Source organism: Pleurodeles waltl, chromosome 3_1 (assembly GCF_031143425.1).
Source record: "Pleurodeles waltl isolate 20211129_DDA chromosome 3_1, aPleWal1.hap1.20221129, whole genome shotgun sequence".
Classification (NCBI taxonomy): Eukaryota; Metazoa; Chordata; class Amphibia; order Caudata; family Salamandridae; genus Pleurodeles; species Pleurodeles waltl.
In genome coordinates, this window is record NC_090440.1 from 1,973,285,774 (window position 1) to 1,973,313,095 (window position 27,322).

Here is a 27,322-nt window from a genome sequence, read left to right on the forward strand (position 1 = left end):
CTCGGTGCCCACTGCGGTGACTCCGGTTAAACTGCCCTAAAGCCGGCATTGGAAGAGAAATGGAATCAAACTCGAAGACCAGCAGCACACCTGCCCCATCAGCACTTCAGTAGCTTCAATGATGGATATTAGTTCCGCAATGCTGTTAGGCCAAACTGGCTATCTTGTATCACCACTTAAAACAGCTGAGACTTGTAATGCTCTGCAAAATAGTAAAGTACCTAAGAACTATTCAGAACGAGCAAATACTTGTAACCAGCGTGGACTACTAATGTGCTCTTCCACAGTAATCTGATCATTCATGTTAATTCCATACTCTGCTGCAGGTCATTATGCAAAAATGTATTTTAGAAAGGAGGGGCAGGGTGTGTCTTGGCAAACATCCGTCTACATTAAGCTCTTGTGCTTCTTGATGGTTACATTTGTATGTGTTCAGTGGGAGAGATAGATGCAAAACCTCTTGAATGAAGTTTGGCGATAGACCGCTTGGCCAGTGATGGGAACTGTTATGTCAAAAATCTATGCCCACTGTCAGCCTCTGCCCCTTTGGCGCAGGGCATGTGCAGGATTGATGTGTCGTTGCATCCCGGAAGAAGGCTGCCTGGACAAAGTCAAATCCCTCATGAAGCTGGCCGTGCCTCTGGTAAGGATGAATGCCATCCGTATTACATTCCATGTCAATGAATGAACGTGTGGCACTGTAAAACCTTGATCTGTAAATTAAAGCTCAGAAAGCGTTCCTGGGTAGTTTTTTCCCGATAATTTCAGATGTGTGGTCCCTGGACTGTTGAAAGATTTCCTTTTTCTAAGAAGCAACTTATTTGGAGAATGTAGTAAATGTTTTGGTTGGATAAGCGCGCAGAACACTCAGGGACATTGTGTAGTATTTGCTGCTCATGTTTTGTGGCACAGCTGGTTGGATTTGTCGGCGCGGTAAAGAGTTTTGAAGGTGAGTGAGATTCAGAAGGTGAGTCGGGTAACTGGGCCATAAAGATGGAATACATGAGCTCTTTTACCAATTAGTTTGAGTTCATATTTGGACCACTTGAACCCTGATTATTAGCTGCAGGTTAAAATCCAATTCCTGTGCAAACAGAAGTTCGTGCATGGTCCGGAATGCTGATTTGTGTCATATTATTACGTCTCCTCTGCTGTTCCCCGAAAAAGCCTGGGAACATTGCCGAACTTGTGGAATTCAGGGCCGTATTTATACTCTGGTTGCGCCGAATTTGCGTCGTTTTTTTCGACGCAAATTCGACGCTAAACTAACGCCAACTAACGCCATATTTATACTATGGCGTTAGAGGCGAATAGCGCCAAAGTTCCCGGAATGTGCGTCATTTTTTAGCGTGAACCCCTTCCTTGCGTTAATGATATGCAAGGGAGGCGTTCCCGTCTAAAAAATGACTCCCAGGCCTTTACGTGGTATTTATACTCCCGGGCAAAAGAGACGCCCGGGAGTGGGCGTGGCTAAAAACGGCGCATTTGCGCCGCTTTTTAACGCCTGGGTCAGGCATGGCGTTAAGGGACAAGTGGGCTCAAAATGAGCCCAGAGTGCCCTCCCCTGCCCCCAGGGACCCCCCCTGCCACCCTTGCCCACCCCAGGAGGACACCCAAGGCTGGAGGGACCCACCCCAGGGACATTCAGGTAAGTATTTTTTTATTTTTTTTTAATAATTTTTTTTGGCATAGGGGGGCCTGATTTGTGCCCCCCTACATGCCACTATGCCCAATGACCATGCCCAGGGGACAGAAGTCCCCTGGGCATGGCCATTGGGCAAGGGGGCATGACTCCTATCTTTACAATGATAGGAGTCATGTTGATGGGGGATGGGCGTCGAAAATAAATGGCGCAAGTCGGGTTACGACGATTTTTTCGACGTAACCTGACTTGCCCCATTTTAAGACGCCCATGCGCCATTTTCCCCCTACGCCGGCGCTGCCTGGTGTACGTGGTTTTTCTCGCGCACACCAGGCAGCGCCGGTCTGCTTGCGCCGGCTAACGCCATTCAATAAATACGGCGCCCGCATGGCGCTTCAGAATGGCGTTAGCCGGCGCAAAACTTTTTGACGCTAAACTGCGTTAGCGCAGTTTAGCGTCAAAAAGTATAAATATGGGCCTCAGTGTGCTAAATATCGATTACACTTTTTAAGTCTTATTTCTGAAATAGTACATATTTACCACAGATGGTAAACACGTCACTTAGGGCAAGAGGTATTTACCAGGTGTGTTACAAACCTCACATTATTCTTCACAACTTAGAATCAGAGCCTTCGAGGTAGGTGGATTGGTGGTTTGGCATATGGGGGGACTGAACTGGCGTAATTGTGGGAGTACGTCATGGAAGTCTCCAACACTAAGGGTTGGCCTACTGGCCCAGGGAAGGGCAGAGTGCTTTGGAGTATGTACTGATAACCGAGATACACCGTATCAAAGAGGGCAAGTCATTCTTTTGAGTTGAAGGTTTCGTTTTTACTTTCCTGCATGGTGGTATAAATGATTGCCTAACCTATGATAGCTAGAGGATTGGGAGGTTGAAGATGCACCTGAAGGCAGATTTACTAACATTTGCTGCATGAAACTACTTGTGATGCGTCACATGGAGACGGCCAATACACTATGGGCCTGATTTATACTTTTTTAGCGCCGCATTTGCGTCATTTTGTGACGCAAAGGCGGCGCAAACGTACAAAATATAATTGAATTTTGTAAATTTGCGCCGCTTTGGACGCAAATGCGGTGCTAAAAAAGTATAAATCAGGCCTTATGTTTACAAAGATATAATGCAATCCTCCTCTCTCTGTACTGGCATATTAGTGATTGCCGAGCGCCAGCACAGGAAATTACATCACATAAGTTACATCACCACTGACATAATCAAGGGCATCCTTGAAGGTGCTCCATGCGCCTAAATGCCAGAATCAGTTTCGCTCAAACTTTTGCTATACCCAGAAGGTGCGGGGAGCAAAGACTGCTCTCATCCTAACCCAGAGTTGTATGTATTGTATTATATTGCAGGCACCTGCTGCAGTGCAGACAGCTTGCATGTTACAACCTGGAAGAGTGTGCAATTAGCAGAGTTGTATTTGTTGTGAACATATGTGGTAAACGTTTTGGTGGTGTGAGTGACAAGAGATGGACTGTTAACTTGGGGCATAGTATCTAGTAGTGTGATGGAGGACGGGCTTTAAAAAATAGGGACACAAATTATAACTGTAATTAGGGCCAAAACATTTAGGCAACTACAGATGCAAAGGTGCCTGTGTTGCAGACAGGACTGTTTTTGTGCAGGAAGAGAGACCTTCCGGCACAAAAACAATCCTCTGAGACTTTTGTTTCTCTTTATGTGTGTACTGCAGAATGCAGCACACTTAGAAAGACACATAACAAGAAGACAATGTTATATTTCTGATTATTACTCCTCCCCTCGCATCACCTTGCATGATGCAAGGGCAAATCAACCCTTTAGTAAATCTGGGCCTTAGTGTTGAGCAAAAGGTTTTCTATTTTGGAGTCATTGAGTCAGAAACATTATCAATCAATGAATCCAATCAGCGATTTGTAAAGCGCACTACTCACCCGTGAGGATCTCAGGCCGCTGAGGAGGGGAAGAGGGAGAAGGTAGGGGGGAAGGTGCTGCTACTGCTCGAACAGCCTGGTCTGGAGAAGCTTCCTGAAGGTAAGGTCTTTGGTCTGCAGCGCCCCCCTGCTGATTACGACTTCATTCTCCACCAGCCTTTTCAAGACGGATTTACTGCCATGACAAGGTTTGAGAAGAACAGGTACAGAGGGCCTCCTACACTTGGGATGGGCAGTGCAGGGATCCCCCTGCCCAGCACCATCACAATGTTCACTGTTTGCTATGCAGACAGTCAGCACTGCAAAGCTGGTGCACCCTGCGGCAGCAGCATTGCCACCAGCTTGATTATGAGCTGGAGACAATGCTGCCGCCTGTTCACTGCAAGGGTGGCGGGCAGGTAGAAACCTCAGTTTCCGCCTGCCAGCCCAACGGGAAACTCCTAATGGGTTTGGCAGAGAGGTAGCCAGTGTGGCGGCAACCTCCCAGTCGGAAGTTCGGCAGACTGTGCAAACTGTCCGCTGAACTCCTAATGAGGCCCTAAGTGCAAAGTTTGATTGCAGAATAACAATTAAAAACGAGTACCTTCGTAACTATTCATCAAACAGATTGTTACTGCAAGGGTAATCTTCCCCGGGTGTGTAGTCACTGGTGTTGGGAACCACTTTATGCAAAGCAACCTCCATGTGGCAGCATTCAAAACAGGACTAGCACTCACCAATGTCCTTCAGCTGGATTTCAAGTACAACATGACTAATTTCATGATACTTATCAAGAGTGCAGGCAGGCTTAATTTAGAAGGCAATGTGGAAAGTATTTCTGCAATAACTCATATACTAACAGAGTGAAAACACCTCAAAAGTATTCCACACCAGGTTAGACAAACAGATAATATTTATCTGAATAAAATAAGACCAAAACAACAAAAATCCAATATGCACAGGTCAAGCTATCACTTTTAAAGGCTTAGATGAGTCTTAATCCATAAGAATCAGTGGTTGTATCATTTTTAAAACACAGTAGCTGGGAAATGTTACAAAAATAACGAAGCAGAGGGCTGCGGAGGAGGTGATGCGTTGGAAAATAAAGCAATGCATCAATTTTTCTGGCGCAGCAGAGGTGATTACTTAATTCTTTCCTCACAGGCAAGGTGATGTCTCGATTTCTAGGTGAGCAACCTTAGCTCTTTATTGCGATGTGGTGATATTTTGATGCCCATGGACGATGCATGGAAAATCCAAAATGTGGTGGGAGGATGAAGCAGATGCTGCGTCAATCCGGTAGGTGATGCAGTGATTTTTCAGCCACGAGACAGGTGCTGCGTCAATTTTTGCAAGTTTTGCATTGAATCTTTGAACACAATAGATTTTCTCTCTCAGATGAAGTCTTTGATGGCCCTGAGACTTCTTAACAGGAGGCAAGCTCAGTATAAGCCCTGGGAGATATCTCGTGCGGGAAGGCAGAGTCCTTCCAGCTGAGTCAGGGAGCAACTGGCATCAGGGCAACAAGCAGAAGAGCAGTCCTTCCAGAAAAGCAGTCCAGATGGGTCCTTTGGGCAGCAATCCCTCTGACAGATTCCAGTTGTAGGTCCAGAAGTGTCTTATTTGGTGGCGTCACAGAGCCAGTATACCTAACCAAATGTGCCTTTGTAGTGGGGGAAATTTCAGAGAGTGGTATTGAAGTGCACAAGTTCCCCTTTCAATTAAGCCCTGTCTGCAAGGAGGTCTGTGGTGGAGTTATCAGTCCTTTGTGTGGGGTCAGGCTACCAGCCTCTGAAGTGTAAGGGAGAGACCCTCCACCCTTCTTGCCCAGAAATACCCATCATTATGCAAATGAATGCACATGCAGCTGAGTGTGCTGTGTTTGTGGTTGCCTGGGTGGAATGCTCAAAACCACCATAGACTAGATGTGGATTGGAGACAGGCTGTAAGTGCACAGAAATGTCTACTTTCTAAAAATACTAATGTTAAATACAGCTTCACCAGTAAGCAGCATTTCTCACTACCATTCCAACCATACCACACATGGCAATGTACTCCTTCCAGATCAGAAATTACCCACTAAAAACCTTCTAAGGGAATTTCCAGGGCTAGCCTATGAGAGGGGCTGGCTTCACAATAGTGAAAAATGACTTGGGAAGACTTTGGGAGTTGTAAAACTTACATTTACATGTCCTGCATTTTACGTACATAGCACCCTGCTCTATGGGCTACATAGTGCCTACCTTAGGTGTGACTTATATGTAATGAAAGGGGAATTTAAGGCTTGGCAAGTAGTTTTAAATGCCAAATGGAAGTGGCAGTGAAACTGCACACACAGGCCTTGCAGTGGCAGGCCTGAGACATGGTTAGGGGGCTAGTTCTGTGAGTGGCACAATCAGTGCTGCAGGCTCACTAGTAGCATTTAATTTACAGGCCACAGGCACATATAGTGCACTTTACTAGGGACCTATAGCTAAATTAAATATACCAGTTGGGTAGGAGCCAATGCTACCATGATTAGGGGAGAGATCACAAGCACTTTAGCACTGGTTAGCAGTGGTTAAGTGCCCAGAGTCCTAAAGCCAGCAAAAACGAGGTCAGAAAAAGGGGAGGAGGAAAACAAAAAGCTTGGGGTGATCCTTCAGAGAGGGCCCTTTTCCAAAACCTATGCAGTACACATCACAACTCACATTCCACACCCTCCAAACTCTTAAAAATATCATAAAATCAGCCTTGCTCTAGTACTTATGCAGCAACAAGGAACCACAACCATCAGGAACCAAAACCGCCAACAAAAATGTTAAATGAATACAAAATACAGATAGCAGTAAAAATGGTCTCTAAATGAAAAATGAAAATTAAAATAAATATATTTTCCTTTGAAAATAGCTGCAAATATTAAAATCAAGGTACAAAAAATAAAATATATGTTTTAAAAAAAATGTTTTAAATATGTAATCATTTAAAAAATGTAATAAACCAATACCAACGTATTTGCAATACATGTATTAAATGTACTATCAAAATAAAAATTTACAAAAAAATAGTACTAATTAATTTCCTTGAATGAGAATGTACATTCTATAACAAAAATGGTAGTAAACAATATACTTGTGATAAGAAATGCAAATGTGAAGAAAATAATATGTAACACGTATAATAAAATAACATGTATATAGAATAAAATGTATAAATAAAAGTTACAATACAACATGTTTGTAACTACAAAACAAATATGCATCAAATTAAAATAATATTCTAGAATATGGCAAATAATTTTTGTGGCATAACAATTGTATTTGTTACAAAAAGGTAGGCAGATGTACTCTTTCCACTCCAATCTAAACCATCTAGGAAAGGTGCTGGACACTAAATTGATGAGATTTAACATTTCCACTCCAATCTAAACCATCTAGGGAATGTGTTGCACATAAACTGGCCAGTTTTAGTATTTCTACTCCAACCTAAACTATCTAAGGGAAAATGTTAAACACTAAAGGGGTCAAATTTACTATTTCCACTCCAGTCTGTAGCATCTGGGGGAATGGTGTTGGATCCTTCATGTGTCAGATTTACTAATCCCAATCCAATATAAACCTTTGTAGACAAGGGCTAACACAATAACATCTGTATATTTTATACCACATCATGTAAACTACTGATATGTATATCAATATACACATTAATAAATATAACACCCACTAAAACCACCCAAACACAATTCCAAATAACTTAAACATTTTAATAAAAAACGACTGCAAATATTTAAACATGAATATTCAGAGATTATAACTATACAGAAAACACTGTATTTGCAAATAAAAGAAAATACATAATCTCTGTGAAAACAATCAGATTTAAATAATGTATAAAAATTCTAATCCACCATATTTATTTATTATTTGTAAGTATGTAACATTTCACGACAACAATTTATAAATTTCAAGTATGCAATAGTAACATTATTCTTTAATTTTTGAAAAGTAAATATTTCTAAATTTTTAAAAATATAATTGCGAAATATATTTGTAAAATACGTATCAAATATAATAATAAAAAAAATCAGAAATACATTTGTACAATTGAACATTAAAAATAATAAATTTACACATTAAAATACCAACTAAATTAAGAAACAAAAATGTGTATTTCAAAATATGTCCCTGTCCTGTTACCTTATAAACCAACAACTGGCTATGAAACAAATATTCATTATTTAAAAATAAATATTTTACATAAATATAATATGAAAAATCATGTACAGAATACTGAATTTAATTTACAATAGTGTTAGCATTCCAAACCAATATTAAAAACATATAAACACACTTACAAAAATAACAAAATATCAACAAAAACGTTAGTAATACAGACAATATTTGTAAAAGGTATATTTAACAAAAATTGAAACCATAACTACAAAAATAATATTTTTACCTGTTATATTCCTGTCAAAGATATCTCCTACATCACAATATTCTTCTAATCATATTGTGGTATCACAAAATTAAAAGTTCAATATTTGCTCTGAACACCTACTATCAACACCTACAAAACAACGTTTTTGTTGTTTCCCAAGACTATCAAGCACCAAATGGTTAATACCTGGGTGAATGACATCAATTTAAATTAATTCAAAGAACTTTTACCCACTGTATAACTGAATCAACCTATGCAACAGCCTCTTAGAGAGTACATTACCAAGAGAAACACGTTTTTCTGGTTCAAGCTTTCTTTCCTAAAAAGTATGAAACCATTCCTCTCATAGAGCAATTTCAATACTGCTGTTCAAGCATTTGAACTCACACTTCTTGACGGGTGCAGTGCCCTGCTCCATGGTCTCCCAGACTACACACTAGAACCCCCATAAAATCACCCTGCAGCAAACTTCATCAATGACCTGAAGAAATATGACCATATCTTCTAGTCCTGATAGAACTTCACTGGCTCCTCTTGCCAGCCCACACCATCTTCAAAATCATCTCTAGCGTCTGCAAAGCCATAATGACTGGTATCCCTGCCTGTCTGGCAAACTCACCAACTTCTGTGGCTTTTGGCACACGTACAGCAATGACACCATCAGAATGAAATCAGTTCTTCTCCACTCAAATCTATGCACCAAGGTTTTGGAACAGTTTCAGCATAACAATCAACATTATCATGACCCACTTCCAATCTAGAAAAAACTAAAGACACATCTCTTTGAAGTACAATGCATTACAATGCAGTAACAGTCCACATCTGCACTCATGCAATAGCTACTTCTCCAATCATTTGTTGGCCGTATTATTACCTTGGACCCTAAACAGTGCTCTGCTGCTTTTTGGCCATGTTCACATTATGGAATAACCATAAATAGACATACCATACGTCCATTTCGTCTGCTGCCCTCACTACTATGTTTTCATTATACCTTTTTTTTTGGCTTTATCCACCTGATAGCCAACACAACTTTTAACCTCCCTATTAATCATTCCAGCCCTTCACATTTCCTCTCTCTTCCTAACCTTGTGAAGTTACTGCTCAGGATGCTGGAATTAGGCTGTCACATTAGCACCGTGTTGCAAAGTGGATTATTAGTACCGGTGGGTGAAGAAATCCAGTGGAGATCACAGAGTTTTTCCCACCCTGCACTCCTCGCGGAATGTGGAGTTTTGAAAAACTATACAAAATAACGCAGAGCAGAGTTTTTTCTCTCGCTCGCACGAGCAAGAAAATTCGCTAAGTTGGTGAGCACAAGGGAGATTTCTGAATGCGAGCGGTTGTGGTAGGTCATAACTGCTCTTGATGAGAAAGATGTTGCTCACGTTGAGGAAGCTACTGCTCAAGTAGATAATCTACTTGAGCGGTAAAAAGAAGTTAGCACCCTCTGGCGCTCCGGGTGATGCAGCTTGCGCTGATTTTACAAAGTGGGAGAAACCCTTGCGCTGAAAATCAGTGCGAACAGCACACCGTATCCAAACTCCACAGCTCGTAGAACTCTGCGTAGCTCAGCAGAGTTTTTCCACGAACTCCACCCAGGCCTAATTATTGGTAGGTGCAGGTAGGTACCTACAGCTAGTAATAAGGCCACAATCACACCTAAGTTCCAGTCAAGGTCTCAAATAAACCCCTGATCAACCTTTGGTAGCTTGGCTCATGAGTCATCAGGCTTAACTTAGGAGACAGGTGTGTAAAGCATTTAATATCAACAAAACAGTAAATAAGAAAGACACAACACACAATACAACTCCAACACAAATTAATAAATATAAAAATAGTTTCTATCTTTAAAATGACATTACAACAACAAAAATCCAGTGTAGTGAAAGATTAAATAAAAAATGTGCTTTCTAGTGCTTAAAATTAGAAAAGCGCCAACCGCGAACATCTGGTCATGCTTGAACGGAACAAAATCAAAGTTTGAGGCTGACCGCAATGGAGCCCAAGTCGAATTCACTCAGCTGTAGGCTTTGGCCAAATTTTGACCTTCGGACTTAGTCACATATTTGGAGCTTTTTCTCTCGACATTGAGTGGGTCTCCTCCTCAGGCCAGCTTGTGGTTCGATGACGGCAGTTTGGCTCGGTGAACCCCTGAAAATTTCATCTACGGAGAAAAGCTCCAGAGCTTCAGCAGGGCAAACCTGAAATTCAGGCCAGGTTGCAGTTCAACTTTTGCCGGGTTGGCTGTCAGCAATGGGTCGGTCACCTTATTGAGCTTTTTTCAGAAGATCCTTTTGGGGTCTTGAAATGTCCACAAACTTAGTCCAAAGTTCCAGTAGCTGGGAGTTGGAACTACAATTCCCACAATGCACCTGGTCAAATCTTTAAATGTCTACTAAACGCTGGTCAGCTGGATTCTTCTTGCAGGACTTGATGCAGGGGTCTCTTGGTGGCTACTTTGTACCTGTTGCTTAAAGAAAGTCCATTCCTGAACCATAAGAAGCAAGGCAAAGTTGTTTTTGCGGTGAAAGCCAGAGTATGCAGCAGGTGCAGTCCTTGTGAGTGTAGTCCTTCTTGGTGCAGACCAAGGGTTCAGAAGGGCAGTCATTCTGATTTCTTCCAGCAGGGATCTGAGGTGCTGGACAGCTCTTTCACTTTTATCCAGGTTTCTGGGCTGGCAAGCGGGAGGGCACCCCTGGCCAATTGGGTAAAAAGTGCCACCCTTTGTGGTGACCACTTCCTGTGAAGTGTGGTACATTTGTGTCCCAGAAACCACTGTTTGTCAAAAATTCAAGACTGAAAAATTCTCTTCTGAAGGTTCAGGTCTGGCTAAGCTCATCCACAGGTGTGGCTAACTTTCCCCTACACTCCCCTTCCAGCCACTCCCCTAATCTAATTCTAAGGGCTTCCATCTGTCTTGAGGTGCAGGAAATGGGGCAGGTCTGGTTTCTGTTCAAACTGTCTTCCCGTCCTTTGAAGACATGTTTGGCTACCCAGCCCCCTTCCTACTCACACATCTGCTGCTGCAGTTCTCCTCCCACCAGATGGTTCCTTTGTCTCAGCCCAGGCCACTTATCACCTCATTAAGGGGGCTTGGTTCAGCCTGTCAAAGGCTGACCAATCAGGAAAGGCTACTACAGGGATGATTTTAGGCAACTTTAGGAAAGAGTTCTAAACTCTTTCCCTGTATTAGTTCTGATAATATCTAACCTTGGCAAGGTATTATATTTATTTTAAGTCTTACCTCGAATTCAATTTTTCACTCACATCTATCAAATTTTTTGCAGTACTGACTCTGCCTTGTCACTGGAATTATAACAAAATGACCGCTTACTCTAATGGACTAGACATACATATGTTGTAAGACCTCTCCTTTGCCAATGAGCATCACAAAACATTGCTACAGGGACTTGGAGGCATAGGAATTCAATGTACTTTTCTGTGTTGGGTTGTCTCCTACCAAGCAGAGAGATTACACATCATCCCTTAGTTTCCTTTCATTTTAACAACTACTTCTACTCAGACGTGTCACCATTTAGCCACTGTTTCTTCACTCCACTTTAATCTGCATTTCACCCCTCTTTCTGAACTTGTCTACAAGCTCACACAGTGCAAGTATGCAGATGATATCAAAATCAACTGATAATGTTGCACCTGTGCCAATGGCCAGTTCTTTCTAGTTATTGAGCACTGTATTTTGCTAAATAACCCCCAACGGAACACATTAGAACAGAAATATTCACATGCAGAAACGGACCCTTTATTATCATTCCTCTATCACCAGCACACCCCAATCCCGTTATCCAATGTAAGGACCTTGGGTGTAATCAGCGACTCCAGTATGTCCCTTGTGGCACAAGTAAATCAAGTGACCAAAGAATCATTCTACACCAAAAAATCTTTGCCATCCCTTCCTTACTAGAGGGTTTCCTTAAACAGTACAAACATTGTCACCCTCGTGCTCTCACATCTTGACTATGCCAATAGCCTTTGCCTCTGAGTCCAACTCTATCAACTTTGCATGATCCAAAGAATACTGAAAGAAGTTTCCATGCATCTCTCTAACCTACATATCTGGGACAACATCTATTTAGCACTTTCATCCTAACACTATCTGCCTGTGTCAAAGACACATTCCATTCAAAGCCATGCTCGTCATACCTAGGCTACTCGCAGCATTGAACTACTCTCCCTTCAACATAAACTCTGGGGCTTCCAGTAAATTAGGATATTCCAGTCTACACAGACCCCACACCGGACCACTAGTTCTTTTTAAACACTCACGGAATGGGAGGTACTCCTTGTCCTTACAGACTGTCAGGTTCTAGAGCCGTGGTCTCCGAACTTTTTAATGCCCCCCAGTTGAAAAATAAAAATCATTGGACGCCCCTCAGAATTTTTCACAATTGTTTTATAATGATGGCAATGTTTAAATATGTCTAGACCTATTTAAACATTGCAGTTAAGTACTGTTACCTTTTTAAAAATGCAATAGTATGCTTCTGCTTAAAACAAAGGCAAGTTATCTGCATAATGCTTCTTTTGGCCAGTGTCTCCCCCCCCACCCCTGGGATCACTTGACACCCCCCCCTAAGGGGGTCCGTCCCCAGTTTGAAGACCTCTGTTCTAGAGTCAGGCAGCCTCTCTGTGAATGTTAAAACCCTTTGTGTGTAGAAGGGGCGCATTAAGGGTGTCTCTTCCAAATATAGATTCCTTATGGTATGCATTACTGTTTTTGACCAAAGTCTGGCTGCAAAACATTAATATTTTACCACCACCTAAAAAGAGGTGGCAACCCATTCCCCCAAGTTAACCCTTCCCCTTTGTGAATGTCAACAATATCATTTTTAGGAGCAGGCAGTGGTCCATGGGACGACTGCCTGCTCCTAAATATTTTTGTAAAAGTTTTTATTTTCATTTTTTGAACACATCCTGTTTTCCTTTTAGGAGAACTGGCTGCATACAAACAGACTGCTTTATTCAAAAGAGATAAGGTCACCATGCCTATGAGTGTAGCCAATTGTAGTCTGCCTCAATTAGTGACCTGCTTCATGAATATCTTTGAGGTAGGCCAAATTGAGGCACACCACAATCCATTATATTATGAACCAATCTACGTACATAGGTCGGGGCACACAATCCAAATGCATTTGGTTAAAGTTGGTTGTTAAATTGCTGCAACTTTCACCTGATCCATTTTTAGTACATTAGGGCCCTCTGTGTGTGTCTTCCTCTACTCTTTGTCATAGCTTTTCAAATGTTGTGAGTGGTCATGTTGCTGCAGCTTTTATCACCTTTTGCATAACCAAGTACTTGATTTGGGTGTTTTGTTGCCTCTCAGGCTCATCCAGTCTCTAGTTAGATTTAATTTCTTCAAAATGTCCCTAATTTTATTTTGCCAGATGTGAGAAAACAGGGCTGATTGCAGAGGCCCCCTAACGTTTTGCCCCCATTTTTCACTTTTTTTTGGTGTTTTCCTGACTCTGAAGGTGCCCTGGGTACTGCTAAACAGTCCCAGGGCCTGTGCTCTGTGCAAAATGAGTATGCAAATTAGGCTACCTTTAATTGGCTGTGTCAACCTACCTATAAGTCCCCAGTATATGGTAGGGCATGTAGGTTTAGGGACCCCAGCATAGGTAGTGCTCCCATAGGTGCACCGCTGAGGTGCCTATGGTAATTTTATATGCAGGCCTGCCTTGCTGGCTGCTTTTAAATTAAAGGTATATGCACATTTGGCTTTGGTATTAAAAGTACTTCCAAAGTCTTAAGCTACCTTATTGTTAAATATAAGTCACCCCTAAGGTGTGCCCTATGTGTCCCTAGGGTTGGGTGCCAGTTATGTAAGCAGGTACCTTATAACAATTGTTTTATAAGCCCTGTTGAGGTAAAATAGCCAAATGTGTTTTTCCTTCACTGTAGTGAATGGCCTCCAAAGGTTAAAAGGGGGAGACTTTATTTTAATTAACAAAGTCCCCTTACATGTCAGTTACCTTGAGTTTAGTATCACATTGATTGTTATAATATATCCCACAACTTACAATTGTTGGAGTTAATTTAACTATTTCAGGTAAAGAGTTTTAAAACTCTACCTGAAAGTTGCCAACTTCAGCTTTTTAGTGCCCTTCTCTGATTGGGCAGCCTCTGGCAGCCTGGCCTGGCTGCCATGATGAGGTGTGAAGTGGCCTATGCTGAACACAAAGGATGTGGCACTAAGGACAAAGAGATCTGCCTCCACAGATGGTGAAGAAGGATGGGGAGAAGAGCAGTCAAACTGGCCTTCAACGGCAGGGAAGGACCTTTGGAGCAGCTCAGCAACCCTTCACATCCTGCAACCCCAGACAATTAGGTGACTTATTGATTAGATTTCCAGAGGGCAGGAGAGGGGTGTGTTTAGGATTTGTAGCCACACCAGAGGGTGGACTGAGCCAGATTTAATCTCCAAAAATCATATTCAGCCGTTTTGGATTTTTAAGGCATGTTGCTCCCTGGGATTGATTTTTGCCACATTTCCCAGGAAATGGTCATCAAAGGGGGAAGGAGCCTGTCTGTGATTGGACAGCCCCCCCCCCCTGCTTTCCACCCCATGAGCAAGGATACATATGGCAGAGCTGCACCCACATCTCAGATCCCTGGCCTGCCCCTGAACACTGTACTCTGAAGGACTGCACCAGCTGCACACTTGGGCTTCACCACAAGAAGGACTTTGCCTGGCTTCAACAGGTTCAAGAGGGACTCCCTGCTTGCTACAGGTGAAAAATAGCTAACCAGAGTACCCTGCATCAAATCCTGAAGAAACTGACCAGCTGACCACTGTCCAGTGGCCATGTTGGAGTTTGAGCCAGGTGCATTCTGGGAGTTGAAGTTTGCACACTCAAGGAGCAACTCAGAGCTTCTGGATCCCTGGGGTGAGCCGTGGACTCCCAAAGGACCTTCAAAGACCTTCTGGAAGAAGATCCAGAAGTTTGGATAAGATTGGTGAATTTTTGGGAAAAAGCTCCATAGAGGGACCGATCTGCCGAAGTGAGTCTAGCTAGCTAGCCTCCACTGAGACCCGGCCTGACTTGCAGGTTCGTCCCACTGAAGAAAATCTCCCAAAAAAAGTGACTAAGTCTGAAAGTAGAAAGTTAACTGGGACCTCTCGCGCAGTGTACCCGAAGAGGGCTCTAGGAACGTCGGATCAAGATTCAGGTTTGGCCGGTCGAAGGATTTTTGTCTCGAAAAATCGTCTAAGTCCGAACGTAGAAATCTTCACTGAGGTCTCCTGCGATGCGTATCCGAGGAAGGGCTCCGGAGAGGTCGGATCGGACTGGCGACTTTGTCCTGTTGAAAAACAACCTTCAAGAAAATGACTAAGTCTGAAGGTAAACTTTTCACCGAGGCCTAAGAGAAGGTTAGTGGCCTATTGCCAAGTGCAGGTACTTAACTGCCTTTACCAATAATCCACTTTCCAACACCAGACAATCGTGTAATAATCATTAGAGAGTGGCTTTGGCCCTACCCACATGTTGATAGCCAAGAGTGTATGTTTTGATTGGGCAGAGGTTGGGTGCTTCCACAAAAATGTGCTTGCTCTCCAGGCACCTGTGATCATTTTTCATATTTATCAAGTTGCCTCAGCTTGAATTTTCAGGGGCATACACATGACACTGTACTGTTGTAAACTTTCTTCATTGACAGCTAATCTATGGTGTGTTTCTGGCAGGTGCACAGCTGGGTAAAGCACAGCTATGAGGAATTTATTGCAGTTCCAGCACCCTCCCCTTCTATTATTACCTTTCAACTTCAGCGTGCAAAGATGAGTGATGGAGTACATGTATCTTTGCTTTTGCTGTCCTAAATCCATCAGTGACACAAGAGGCATGTTCATTCATAAACCGGACCTATTGGCATTGCCAATACTTATTAAACATGTCACGTTTTTAAATTACTCTCTATTTGTTCTATTGTTAGACTTATAGTGTTATAACTGTGTTGTTGGGTACTTACGTCTATTTTTTCACCTAAAACATATTATACACATTTATTATGTATGTGTGTAAAACAGCCTTCTAAGCCACAATCAGTAGAAACCAAAACAGTTTCCATTCCCACCCATACACAGCTGTTTTATAGTGTATGCTTCGAGTATCCAATAAGAAGGAGGTGATAGAGATATGTAATAAAGAGATACCTAAGAGACAGTGAGAAGAGACAGATAATAGAGAGAGAGAGAGAGTGAGACAAAAGAAAAGACAAGTGAGAGGATAGAGAGAGGTGATAGACACAGCTAAGAGGTATGAGGAGGAGACAGAGACCGACAAAGGTGAAGAAAAGTGAGACAGAGAGGTGAGGCACAAAGATGAAAGACAGATTGTAAGTAAAGAGAAAGCTCAAGTAAGTGTGTGTGAAAGATACCTAGAGGTAGGCATGAGAAAAGGAGAGGCAAATAAGCACCGATAAAGAGACAGACAGCTGAGAGAGAGGGGAGGCACAGAGATGTGAGATAGCAAGGTAGCACCGGGATAAGCGAGAAATGCAACTGAGGAAGATGAGGAAAAATAAGCTGGGAGAGGAACAGCTGTGAGAAAGAGAGGGAAACAGGAACAAGAGTTTGCAAAGACAGACAAGTAACAAAAACATAGCTGAGAAAGACAGCTGAAATGTGTAGTCAAGGGAAGAGGACAGGAGAGAGAAGGGAGATAGACAACTTAGAAAGAGAGCTAAGGCAAAGGACAGCTGAAAGATTTCAAGGCTATTAAGAGATTTAGGCAGGTGAAAAGAGACAGCTGAAGAGGGACTAGACGAGAGAAGGAGAAAAAAGAGACAGGTAAAGTGTAGGTGAGAGAGGGTAAGACAGGTGAGAGGTGTTAGAGGAATAGGCGAAAAAGAGTGCTAACATTGAGGGGGAGACAGTTGAAATAAGAGCTGAAAACAGAGAGGCTAGGTGAGAGGGATGAGACAGTGCTTCAGAGAGGAGTATGACAAGATTGTGAACCTCTGAGAGACAGCACAGAAATTTGACAAAGGAGGAAAAAGATGGGAGAGCAGAGGTACAGGAAGAAGAAGAAAGGTACAAGAGAGATATAAGGGAGTGAAAAGTAAGCATGTTCACTTTCCAACATATATTCATAATCATTCACAGCATAAAGGGCATTATGGCCCTCATTACGACGTTGGTAGGCGGCTGCGGGGATCTGCGGGGAGCCAGTTCCAAATGGAGCCGGCGGTGTTGCGGCCGTGCGACGGGTGCAGTTGCACCCGTCGCGCTTTTCACTGTCTGCATAGCAGACAGTGAAAAGCTGCACGGGGCCCTGTTAGGGGGCCCCTGCACTGCCCATGCCATTGGCATGGCAATCTCTGCCGCAACACAGGAGTCAGCTCCAAATGGAGCCGGCGGTGTTGCGGCCGTGCGACGGGTGCAGTTGCACCCGTCGCGCTTTTCACTGTCTGCATAGCAGACAGTGAAAAGCTGCACGGGGCCCTGTTAGGGGGCCCCTGCACTGCCCATGCCCACTGCCCATGCCATTGGCATGGGCAGTGCAGGGGCCCACAGGGGCCCCGCGACTCCCCATACCGCCAGCCTTTTCCTGGCGGCTCAATCCGCCAGGAAAAGGCTGGCGGTAGGGGGAACGTAATCCCCTGGGCAGCGCTGCAAGCTGCGCTGCCCTGGCGGATTACAACCGCCGGGGCCATTGTGGCAGGAAACCGCCTGCCCCGGCGGTGCAACCATGGCACTTCCACCGCGGTCATAATCCCATGGGAAGCACCACCAGCCTGTTGGCGGTGCTTCCTCCGAAACAGCCCTGTCGTAATGAGGGCCTATGTCTTGGTGATTTGTACACTTGCATATATAGTATGTGAGTCACTTCAAATTGTGGACAGTGACAAGTAAATCTGTAATGACCAAGAGTTTCAGGAGGCTTAACCAGAAATATTTTTGTGACACCTGGGAGTGAAGTCTCACTTGAGTCAATGGTATCCAATGTTTTCTAGGGAGCAATCTTATAAATACTCGCTTAAGGTAGAAAGACCTTTGTCCCAGTTAGCCCTATGAATCTAGTATAGTCCCTTAAATTTGAGTCTTTGTTACCTCATAGTATGTAAACAACCAAAATGTCAGACAATTTGTGGCTGTGTATAGGCAGTGCGCACATCCAAATTTTCTACTGTCCTGGATATAAAAGTTCATGTAGGCGTGTCAAATTCAGACAGAGTAGAGTGCTCAAGTGGTAGTACACCCAGCCACAGGGTGTGGTATGCTGCTAACCAAAAGGTCACAGTCCATGTAGGAAAAGAAGAAAACCACGGCACATCAAACAGGATCAAGGTGAGAATGCTTTATTCCTTAGTGACAAATCAGGGCTGGACTCTTCTATTGTCATCAAAACTAACTAGATCCATTAGTGTAGGCACACAGTGCTTTCTTCAAGTTTGTATAACAACAGCCGACACGTGTTTCGTCATTCTTGACTTTTTCAAGGCTGTAAACATATACAAGTAGGACGTATCACAAGATTTGACAATGAATTACAATCATGTTGGAATATAATGTTCAGATATGAAAAACATCGTTGAGGTGAGTAAACTGTGATGAGAGGCCCATAGTTACAAGTCATAACATCAAAAAAGAGAAAAGTACCATCATCTACCAGTATGTAAAATGAACGCAGTAGTGGGTGACCGGATGAAACGAAACATGCAAGCACTAGAGTGCATGAAAGAAAAAGCATCAAAATCTAAGAACCTGATGGGACTCATGCAAAGGAAGAAATATTATTCCCGGTGTACTACAAATAATACTCAAGCCAAGGATGTAAAATAGAGTGAGGAGAAAGAAGGGTGCGCCCAGGGAATGGAACGTGCAAAAAGAAAGGAAATACCATCAAGGCGTACCTTACTAGTTATGAACTAAGAAGTTGAAATTGAAGAACTCCAAAATTTCAAGAAATGTACAGCCAGGTGTACATCTAGTGGCATGGAAATGTTCACATGAAAAAGACCCTGATAAGTCTGTAGGAAACATAAAAGGATAACGATGTAAGGGAGAAAATCAATGATTCATGACCAGAGAGACATATGATTAATTATTGGACAGCTGGAACCAAAGCGCGAGTAATGTTGAACGTTAAAAAGAGAGCATATGTCTTACTGTGTAGCTCCTTGGTTGTAAATATATAAAAACTAAATGTGGAAAAGAAAAAACCAAACCGAGGAGTTGACGTGTGGACACCTACTGCATATATAGATTATGTCGGTATGTTTATTTACAAACCGAACCAGCGACTAAGTAGGAGGCTGGGAATTCTAAATTACAGAGATCGCTCCCCCTGTTAACCAGCCCAAAGAGATGTGAATACGTACGGGGAAATCGTCTCTAAAAGGTACCATAACAATTACCCGAGTCTGACCCAGCGGTAAAAAACTCCATGCGCTCGGCCGTTTCTAAAGCATGAGTAATGATCACAAGATAAGCGCAAGCTGGGGCGCTGGGGAGAAGGAAAATGATAGAAGGAAAACCAAAAATGGGGGAGTCGCGGGAGGCTCATCCCCGTCCAGGAGTTATACGGAGACGGAGTGTGGAGGTGCTCTTACCTGTAGAGCGTATGTGCGGTCAAGTACCGAGTGCAGTTAGCGTCGTCGTAAGACGTTCGCCATCTTGGGCAGGGCCATTTGTAGTGGATATTCAAAATAAAAAACGGACTAGAAGAGCCCGCAAAAGGGGAGGGGACCGCCATATTGGAATGGAGTCAGAGGTGTGAGAAGTAGACCAATAGTGGTGCATAAGGCGGAGATAGGACGGAAAAAACAACGAGGAAGGGTGACATAATAAAATAGGATATATTATGCCCATCACCAAATGTTGTGTATGTGCCAAGGGCAGTTTATATAAATAGACAGTTTCATGTAACATTGTCACTATAATAAATGAGCTGCTGAAAACAGCAACATATTTGACAAAATCCAAAACATTAGGGCTATATAATTAGAAAGTATTGAGATTCAGAATAGAACAAGGAGGTTATCGGTATCTATATGGAATAGTGCTATGTACAGAATGGCAAAGATGATTACTGCTACAGGAGGCACAGGATTTACATCACATCATCTTGTAGCCTATACACTCAATTGTAAAAATACAGTCAATGTCACATTACCGATAAAAAAGACAAAGGCGGTGCAAGAAAGATAACAAAAATCGCATACGATGAACAATTAGTATACGTCAAATAGTCAGTTACAGTACCCTGGATAATACAGTAAACAGTCATGTTAGTAACATATATTATGCAGCAAAAAGTGGGGTGATATGACTCCCCTCATCGGGAAAAATATCCCATGCACAGGAAACGAAGATAGATCGATGGACACAAAAGGAACATTTTAACCATAAGAGTAGTGTGTCAGGAGGTGGTCTACAAAAAGACATGGAGATCTTTATCAGAATTAAGCCCCTCCTCCACAGAACGCAATTTGACTATCCATCTGCTCTCTAGTTGCCTTAGAAAGAGAGTCTTGTTACCACCTCTTGGACACTTGCCCAGGGTTGCAATGCCATGTGTATGTATGTCCAGTTTCTCGAGGAAGGGGTGTGCCGAGTTGTAGTGCACAGCGAAAGGGTAATCCTTGTTATTGTTTTTTATTGCCCGTATGTGTTCTTGCAATCTTTCTTTAAATGGTCTTATAGTGCTGCCAATATAGATTTTTTTGCATGTACAAATGATACAGTAAACAATGAACTTAGTATTGCAGTTCATGAACTGTTTGATGTTATGCGTTATTTGTGTGTTATGGCAGAATTTAGTAGTTTTATCCAGGGCATATTCACAAACATTACAATGGCCACATTTGTAGAACCCAGGTGGTAATGAAGGTAACCAGCTGGTATTAGTGACCAATGGTAGGTAACTGTGACACAGCTTGTCCCTCAAAGTACGACCTCGGCGGTGGATCATATCTGGTCTGTTTTTTAAGACTTTCCCAAGACTTTCATCAGACAGTAAAATGTGCCAATTTTTCTTCAGAATCTTAAATACTTCCGAACTGGCACACGTGTATGTGGTAATAAATGCTGGTGTCTTTTTGCGGTGTTTCTGTTGCTGTGGTTTTTTGTGGAAAAGTGATGTCCTGTCGACATTTGTGATCCTTTCCAGTGTATTACTTAGTAACTTAGTGGAGTAGCCTCTATTTTGAAAACGATGTTCTAATAGGTCTAGTTGTCTAAAGAATTCAGAGTCTTCCTGGCAGTTGCGTCTAACCCTTATTGCTTCGCCGAAAGGGATCGCTTTAATTTGGGAGTGGGGGTGAGCACTGCTAGCGTGTAAAATAGAGTTAGAGGCAGTAGCCTTTCTAAACAGCCTGGAACAAATGTGATTCCCATCCGAATACAGTGTCACGTCCAAAAAATCAACACTCACAGAGCTAATGTTGCTAGTGAAGTGTATGTTGTATGTATTGTCATTAAGGTGCTGGATGAGCAGATCCAGGGACACGCGGTCCCCTGACCACAAAAGGAGGACATCATCAATATATCGACCCCAGTAAAGGATATGTTGCGTGAGTGCCGGTGGACACCTGGTCCACAAGTGCTGATGTTCAAAATGTCCCATGTACAGGTTGGCAAATGAGGGTGAAAATTTGGCCCCCATGGCCACTCCCTGTTGTTGTCTGCACCAGGACCCCTCATGCAAAAAGATGTTATTATCCATAACTAGATTGATAAAATCCAATAGCATGTTAGAATGTTCCAAAAACATGGCATCTCTTTTATCGAGAAAGAAACGGATGGCAGCCAAGCCCTCTTTTTTTGGTATGCAAGTGTAAAGAGAAGTAACATCTAGGGTGACCAAGAAGTGACCATCCGTCCAATCGTAGTCTGCAATGAGACTGAGGAGGTGTGTCGTATCTTTAATAAATGACGGAAGATTGCATACAAAGGGTTGTAGAAAGAGATCGATATACTCCGACAGTTTTTCGGTGGGTGAGTTGATGCCAGATATGATAGGTCTACCAGGGGGGAAAGGAGCTGGCTTATGAACCTTGGGAAGAATGTAAATGCATGGAGACATGGGCGTTGGATTAAAAAGATATTTACATTCAGAATTAGTTAGAAGGCCTCTGTCCATCCAAAAACCAAGTGTGGTCTCTATGTTATTGGTGATTTTGTCTATAGGGTTGGCAGGAAGCTTACAGTAGGCTCTCTGATCTTTAAGTTGTCTGTCTATTTCTCCAATATAATCACTGCGGTTCATAATGACAATATTACCACCCTTGTCTGCCTCCTTAATCACTATGTCTTTGATGTCATCCAGAGAACGCAGAGCCATAAGCTCTTGTGAGCTTAAATTGTGTGACCAGGATTTGCGACCCAAGGTGTATTGGTTCTCCAATTTGTAGAGATCATCAGTAACCAATCTATTGAAAACATCAATCGCATTATCTGATGAGAAGACAGGTGTAAATCTGGATCGTGGTCTAAGCCCACTGGTGCATGTAGTGGAGCTACTAAGTCCCAGGTCATTTGCGATGTCACTGCAGGAGGGTGTAAGTCCGCTGTCATCCGGATTTTCTAAGGAGAGTAGGGTCTGTATATCCCTAATATCTCCAATAGAAAAGTCACCAGTGATTGTGTTGACAGTATGTCTTTCGTCCGTCTGTTCTTTATGGTTAAAGTATTTCATTAGTTTGCACCTTCGTGTGAATTTAAAAAGATCTATGTGCATTGTTGTGAAGTCTGGAAAAGCCGTTGGGACAAAGCCCAAACCTTTTTTAAGAACACTCAATTGTTGTTCATCTAAAATGACGTCTGATAAATTCATCACACATAACTCATCATCATGAGTCATACAGTTGTCTAGTTCTTCAAGTTGCGTGTTACTGATCTTGTGGTAACCCCGGTCTTGTTGTTTGTTTGTTCCACCCTTTTTTCTCTTTCCCCTTCTGGTTCTCTTGGATAGGTGGCCTGTGTATTTCTGTTGTGTCTCTGCCCCCTGCGGAACCTTTCCATTTCTAATAAAAAAGTAGATTTAGTATGGGAGAGGCTACCCTGATCGTGTCTAGAGCAACTCGCCTCATCACTGGTAATGCTAGAACAACTTGATAATTCAGTGTCGCTAGATGTAATACTAGATACAGGTTGGGCTGGCGGTAGTGATGCCATATTAGTCCGATTGTCATTGTTGAAGTTGTCAAATTTGTGGGCAAAGGTGAAAACCCTGCCAGTGGCATAATCGTTGGCGTCTCGTCTTAATTTACGCATTTTTTTGTCTTTAATGTATATCTGATGTTGCTGGAGTACCTTGTTCAAGATGTCATAATTTTTAGTTATGCCCTCCTTGAGGTTTGTATCCTGAATCTCTTTTTCCAATAGCTCAATATCTATGAGTAAGCGGTCCCTCTTTTCCCTGGCATCCCTAATTGCATGAGTCCCGTCAGGTTCTTAGATTTTGATGCTTTTTCTTTCATGCACTCTAGTGCTTGCATGTTTCGTTTCATCCGGTCACCCACTACTGCGTTCATTTTACATACTGGTAGATGATGGTACTTTTCTCTTTTTTGATGTTATGACTTGTAACTATGGGCCTCTCATCACAGTTTACTCACCTCAACGATGTTTTTCATATCTGAACATTATATTCCAACAGGATTGTAATTCATTGTCAAATCTTGTGATACGTCCTACTTGTATATGTTTACAGCCTTGAAAAAGTCAAGAATGACGAAACACGTGTCGGCTGTTGTTATACAAACTTGAAGAAAGCACTGTGTGCCTACACTAATGGATCTAGTTTGTTTTGATGACACTAGAAGAGTCCAGCCCTGATTTGTCACTAAGGAATAAAGCATTCTCACCTGGATCCTGTTTGATGTGCCGTGGTTTTCTTCTTTTCTTTGTTACCTCAGTCGCCACAGAAACGTTTGTCCATGGGGCATTACATGAACAGTTTCTTTAATATGAACATCTGCCGAACAGCCATTGAGACTGCATATTGGTCGTGCTGCTATATCCATAAAAGGGCACATTCTAGACAAAGTGATAGCCCTGATAGGCGCGGCCTTATTGGTCAGGTTCATGAATGGAAAGACATTTCTGGCCAGTCTGTACTGAAACCTTCAGCTTTTCAAAACTATAGAAAACTTTGGATACAAAAAGGTTGGTGGTAAGCATGTACCTAGGTTTTTAACCAATGCATAAAGGAAAAGCTTGATTCTAACTCACCTGTTATGGTTATGAGATCAGGCCTTGTGTGGTCTTAAGTCTTAAATCTTCCTCCCCCATTTCACTTCCTCCTCTAAACCTCATGATTTGGGCATACACCAAGGTTCTGCACTTAGCCCCACCCTTTTCAATGTGCACCTTGAACCTCTGGCAAAACGTATGGCGGCATGGGGTGTGTGAGCGGTTTCCTATGTGGATGAAACACAGCTCCTCCTTGCCTTGGAGGACTCGCTAAGGACACTGAGTTCCTTTAATTTTAATATGTTGCTTGAAGGCAGCAGTCCAATGGATACACAAGATGTCTCAAGCTTAATTCAGAAAAAAACTAAATTCTTTTTTTTCAGTACTAAGACATCACCGGACCGTAGCAGTCGGTGGCTGATTGAACTTGGAACCCACTCCCCCCTTGCCTGGCCTCTAATGTTAGAAACCTTTAAGTGAAATTGGACCTCAACCTTTCATTTGAAACCCAAATCAGGGCTATTTCAGCCTCATGCTTTGCCACACTGGAGTCATTTGGGAAGGTGCTCTTCCCGATGGACCTCTCTAAAGCTCATGCTCTGGTTACAGCTAAACTTGACTACACCAATAGTCTGTATAAAGGCCTACCAGCTTACTAAATACAATGCCTTGAAATGGTTCAGAACTCTGCAGCGTATACTCTTAAAGATCCCTTCCAGAATGTCGGTATCTAAACATCAATTGGCTCCCATTCTCTAAAAGAATCCAATTTAAGGCTCTAATTTTGGCTTTTAGAGCATATCTGCAAAAGGCCCCCATCTATCTTCAGAAGAGGTTCAAGCCACACTGTCAAGTCAGATCCTTGAGATTTAATCATTACAAGCTTTTCCAGCTACCCTACATAAACAAAGCTAGAAGATGCAGTAGATCTTTGGTCTTCCGTGCCTCCAAGCTTTGGAAAACTCTCCCCCTCGTCTTACGCTGTAGCCCTTCTGACCCTATTTTCAGAAAAAAACAAAAAACCTTGCTCTTTGATTTCAGCTTATAAGGCACTTCACATGCTGTTTTAAATATCTCGCTTTCTCTCACTTCTACCAAGTGTGCTGGGACACCTCTTCAGAGGCAGTTGTGCAGTCTCCCAATTGCATATACTGGTTTGTATTGTAATTGATAGACAGACTTGTGGCTAAAGGACTATTGACCATAAAAAGATGGAAAGCCTTTTCCATTTGTACAATTTCAGTTTTTTTGTTGCCATTAAGGCCTAGTTTCCTCACTCTCTTCAACCAATGCACATTGTTTAGACACATCAAGGAGTTCTTTGCCCTCCCTAACCTACTTCAGATGAGCAATCAGCTGTGTGTCATCTGCCTAGAGCTGTAAGTCTAGCTCAAATATCTTAATTAGTTTTGGTAATGAGGCTAGGCTTCCATTAAAAATAACTTAGTGAACAATGGAACAGTTGTGAAACTGTGGGGGAGCAATCATGGAACCTTGGTCAACCACTCTGTATTCTGAGTACACTCATACCTGATGGGGAAACACATGGCATTCCCACACTACCCCTCATTGAGGTGTATAAATTAGAATTATTCCACCATAGTGCATAGGCGCTAGATAGCATAGGTGTTTACCACATACTGCTTTTATGTGCACAAGACATGTAATGAGGCCCTCACAACAGAGATGAGGAGAAGTGAGAAATGAGGGAAAGTGGAAAAAGCTAATACAGGAGAAGTGAGTGAGTTTGTGCATAACTGTTGAATGTTAATACACTGTGCAGGAGCCAATCTTTCTACACATAACAGAAATGTAAACAGCTCAAGTGAAACACATAATCATCCATTTGAGAATTGGGGGTATGGGCCTAGATTAAGCAAGGACCCTGTAGAGGCTGCACTTCAAATGTGCCGCTCCCTGCTCATTGGCAATTTTTTTGGAGTTATCATGTGCATGTTTAAACTTCACAGAATATGAAGGGTGGGGCTGGGGCCTCCTTTTGACAGCACACTATCAAACCCTGCTTGACAGGCTTGCTATTCTAAATATATTACTTGTGTATCCACTGTCTGGTTTTTGTAGACATTGTCTCTGGATTTATTGTTGGTAAAGTGGATGCTTCAAACTGGATTTTAGTGTTAGATGCAGGAGTACACTAGGAATACTGTAGCATATTCCCCACGTACCCCCAGACCTCAGAACCCAAGTTGTGACGAGAGAGGATCACCATCTTCAAAACAGACAGAGTGGGTAGGGTTGGCCCTGGAAACCTTTACCCAGTTGATTAGTATTTGGCCAGTAGCTATTCCCACCAACTAGCTAGTGCCTGCCATACAGTTGGCTCCTCCAGACACTCACTTCAGATCACTGCTGGCCCTAAGGGAGAACAGAAGAGGACTGGACCTCTTGTCTGTGACCTAGAAGGATCCTAAAGTACTGAGCCTAATTCCTCCTGTACCCAGCACAAAGAAGTGAACTCTAAGGGTCATAAGGCACACCTCTTGTTCAAGGTATAGGGATGCAACAAGGTAAAGGAGGCCGTTGCCTGGAAGTATACAGCTGACGAGTTCCAACTAGATCTTGACTAGACCCTGCTGTTGACCTCTGCCTGCCACCCTTTCAGTCTTTAAGTACCTACCCTGAGGTCCTGGGGGTAGGTATTCAGAAGTGCAATTCTGTGTTTAATTAGGACTTAGAGGACTGAGTCAAAGGGTAACGTCTTTCACTAGGACAACCCTGGTTGGTGTATCAGCCTCAAATTGTGCTTATGACCTGGTCTACCATGACCATAGACTTTCATTGGCACTTTGTGCTTCTTGGTGCTATTCCTACTTGAAACTTTAAAAATGTATATCTCTGGTCCCCTTATCAGATTTTTGGCATTTTTATGTTATTTTGTTTATTAAAGTTTACTTTACTTTTCTAAATCAGCTTGGGATTGCTAATGTTTTGCCTTTTGCCTTTATTACTATCTGGCACTGCATAAATCATGTTACACATTGTTCCACGATAAGCCAGTCTGCTATGTGCCATAGCTATCAGTGGGTTGAGGTCGGGTTAATTTAGTGACTGCAAAGGTATGCCCTGGCAATGGTTGTGATTACTCATTAGGTCGATAGTCACCCACTCCAATTAATAATCACATTTTTTATGGTGGTCCACACCTGTAACCTGAAAGAATGCAT

General features: G+C 42.6%; 1 protein-coding gene across 1 annotated transcript in view; it reads left to right on the plus strand.

Annotated features, from left to right (window-relative positions):
• The first annotated feature begins 449 nt into the window (after nt 1-449).
• Nucleotides 450-27,322, plus strand: part of LOC138285875 (multidrug and toxin extrusion protein 2-like) — a 724,302-nt gene continuing 697,429 nt past the window's right edge. The window contains exon 1 of the mRNA XM_069226367.1: nt 450-643. Within this exon, the coding sequence (XP_069082468.1) occupies nt 497-643 (147 nt within the window). The 5' untranslated portion in view covers nt 450-496. The remainder of the gene's footprint in view (nt 644-27,322) is intronic.